Raw genomic sequence first — 1,704 nt, 5'->3', positions numbered from 1 at the left:
TCCCAGATTAGAGCCCATGCACTTAACCAACAACACCAAACTGGCTACTGGACTCGAATATGGCTGCTGTAAAGTTATGCAAACCCTTGAAGCTGTGCAAAACGGTTCCTCAAGATGGGGGAAAGGAGTAACACGAATCTGGGCGTGGAACAGCGGTCACTGTGGGTGTGGAGGGGGAGGTATTTGTGAATTTCCTGCACTGTGCAGGGGGTTGGACCAGATGACCCTGGAGGTCCCTTGCAGCTCTATGATTCTAGGATTCTATGAATCTAGGATGCTTAACTATCTCTCTGTCCAGTAACGCGAACTGCCAAACACTCGCTCTACTGATGTCATCCTGCTCGAGGGGCGTCTCCTTACCTGCTTGCCCATCGGCTCGGGGTTGGTGACCGTCGTGCTGAAGAAACCGTCCCATTCTAGCCTGCCGTACAAGCCGGCCCAGTGGTTGTGCCGGTTCCCGGTGTGAGGCAGGCACCAAGGGATGAGGGTGTTGAACTGCCGGTCCGCCGGGTCGCAAGGCTTGCCTGGGGAGCAGACGAGAACTCAGACAACTTGGCAGGCTAGGCGTGTGGGCAGGGGCGCACTTGGCCGTTGCTCGGCATCCCGGGGAGAGGGCTCTGAGTGGAGCGGGGTGACAGGGCAGGGGGGGTCCAACCCCGTGGGGGAGATTTTTCAAGCAGCTGAAGGACCGAGGCAAAAAAAGGCTGAAGTCCCACTCCCCCCGATCCTTCTGACGCTCCCTGCAAGCTCCTTCGTGGGATGAGAAGCCTTGGGGCAGGAGTCCCCAGCGGAGTGCCCGTGGGCGCCATGCGCCTGCCAAAAAAACCTTTCTTGGCACCTGTCAAGTGTTTTAAGAAAATGGGGCTTCTGTTCAGCAAGGCTTCTGACTGGCCACTGGAGATCTCATTGGCTGTGCAGGCTGAAATAATACTGTTTCAGTGGCAGCTGCCGCTACAGTGTTGGTTTGATTCTCTCTCTCCCTCGTCTTTCCCAGGGTGCTTTGAAAATGGTGCCTTGGACCTCTTCTCTCTGTGTGTGTTGCTCTACCTCCCACTGTGGCTGTGCCCACCACCCTGTGTCAGAATTCCTAAAGTGGGCATCCAATGAAGCTGACGGGCAGTAGGTTCACTACGAACAAAAGGAAATACTACTTTACACAGAGAGTGATTCAAAGGTGGAATTTGCTGCCCGAGGATGTAGTGAAGGCCAAAGCTTGAAAAGGGGATTAGATAGATTCATGAAGGAGAAGTCTATCAGTGGCTACTAGCCATGGTGGCTGAGGGGAACCTCCACGTTCAGAAGCACTAAGCCTCTGAATCCCAGAGCCGGGAGGCAACGTCGGGGGAGGGCCTCAGCTTCTCTTCCCCTGCTGTTGGCCCTCCTGAGGAATTGTTTGTGAGACGGGAGGCTGGACTAGAGGGACCCTCCCTGGTCGGACCCAGCAGGGCTCTTCTGAGGTTCTTATCAGGGGAAGGCCTCGGCCTCTCGGCCCTGTTGCTGGCCCTCCTGAGGAACTGGCTGGCCCCTCTGTGAGACGGGATGCTGGACTAGAGGGACCCTCACTGGTCTGATCCAGCAGGGCTCTTCTGAGGTTCTTAAGTGCCTACAGGCTCAAGAAGACTAGGGATCCCTGCCTGGGTGAAACAAACCAGGGAACAATATGCAGAATGCATATTTCACCATAATGCTCCCAGCAGCTGACTA

At 55.6% G+C, this 1,704-nt stretch overlaps 1 protein-coding gene across 1 annotated transcript in view; it reads right to left on the bottom strand.

Annotated features, from left to right (window-relative positions):
• Positions 1–360: 360 nt before the first annotated feature.
• The window catches only part of LOC107117018 (DNA (cytosine-5)-methyltransferase 1-like), a gene marked incomplete at both ends in the record, with an annotated part of 52,658 nt that continues 51,314 nt past the window's right edge, over positions 361–1,704 (bottom strand). Inside the window, 1 exon segment of the mRNA XM_015419050.1 lies at positions 361–524. Coding sequence (XP_015274536.1) covers positions 361–524 — 164 coding nt within the window.

The sequence above is a fragment of the Gekko japonicus genome, unplaced genomic scaffold (assembly GCF_001447785.1).
Source record: "Gekko japonicus isolate JY-2015 unplaced genomic scaffold, Gekko_japonicus_V1.1 scaffold5387, whole genome shotgun sequence".
Taxonomy (NCBI): domain Eukaryota; kingdom Metazoa; phylum Chordata; class Lepidosauria; order Squamata; family Gekkonidae; genus Gekko; species Gekko japonicus.
Note: the sequence above shows the minus strand (reverse complement) of the source record. Positions and strands in the feature narration are given on the sequence as shown.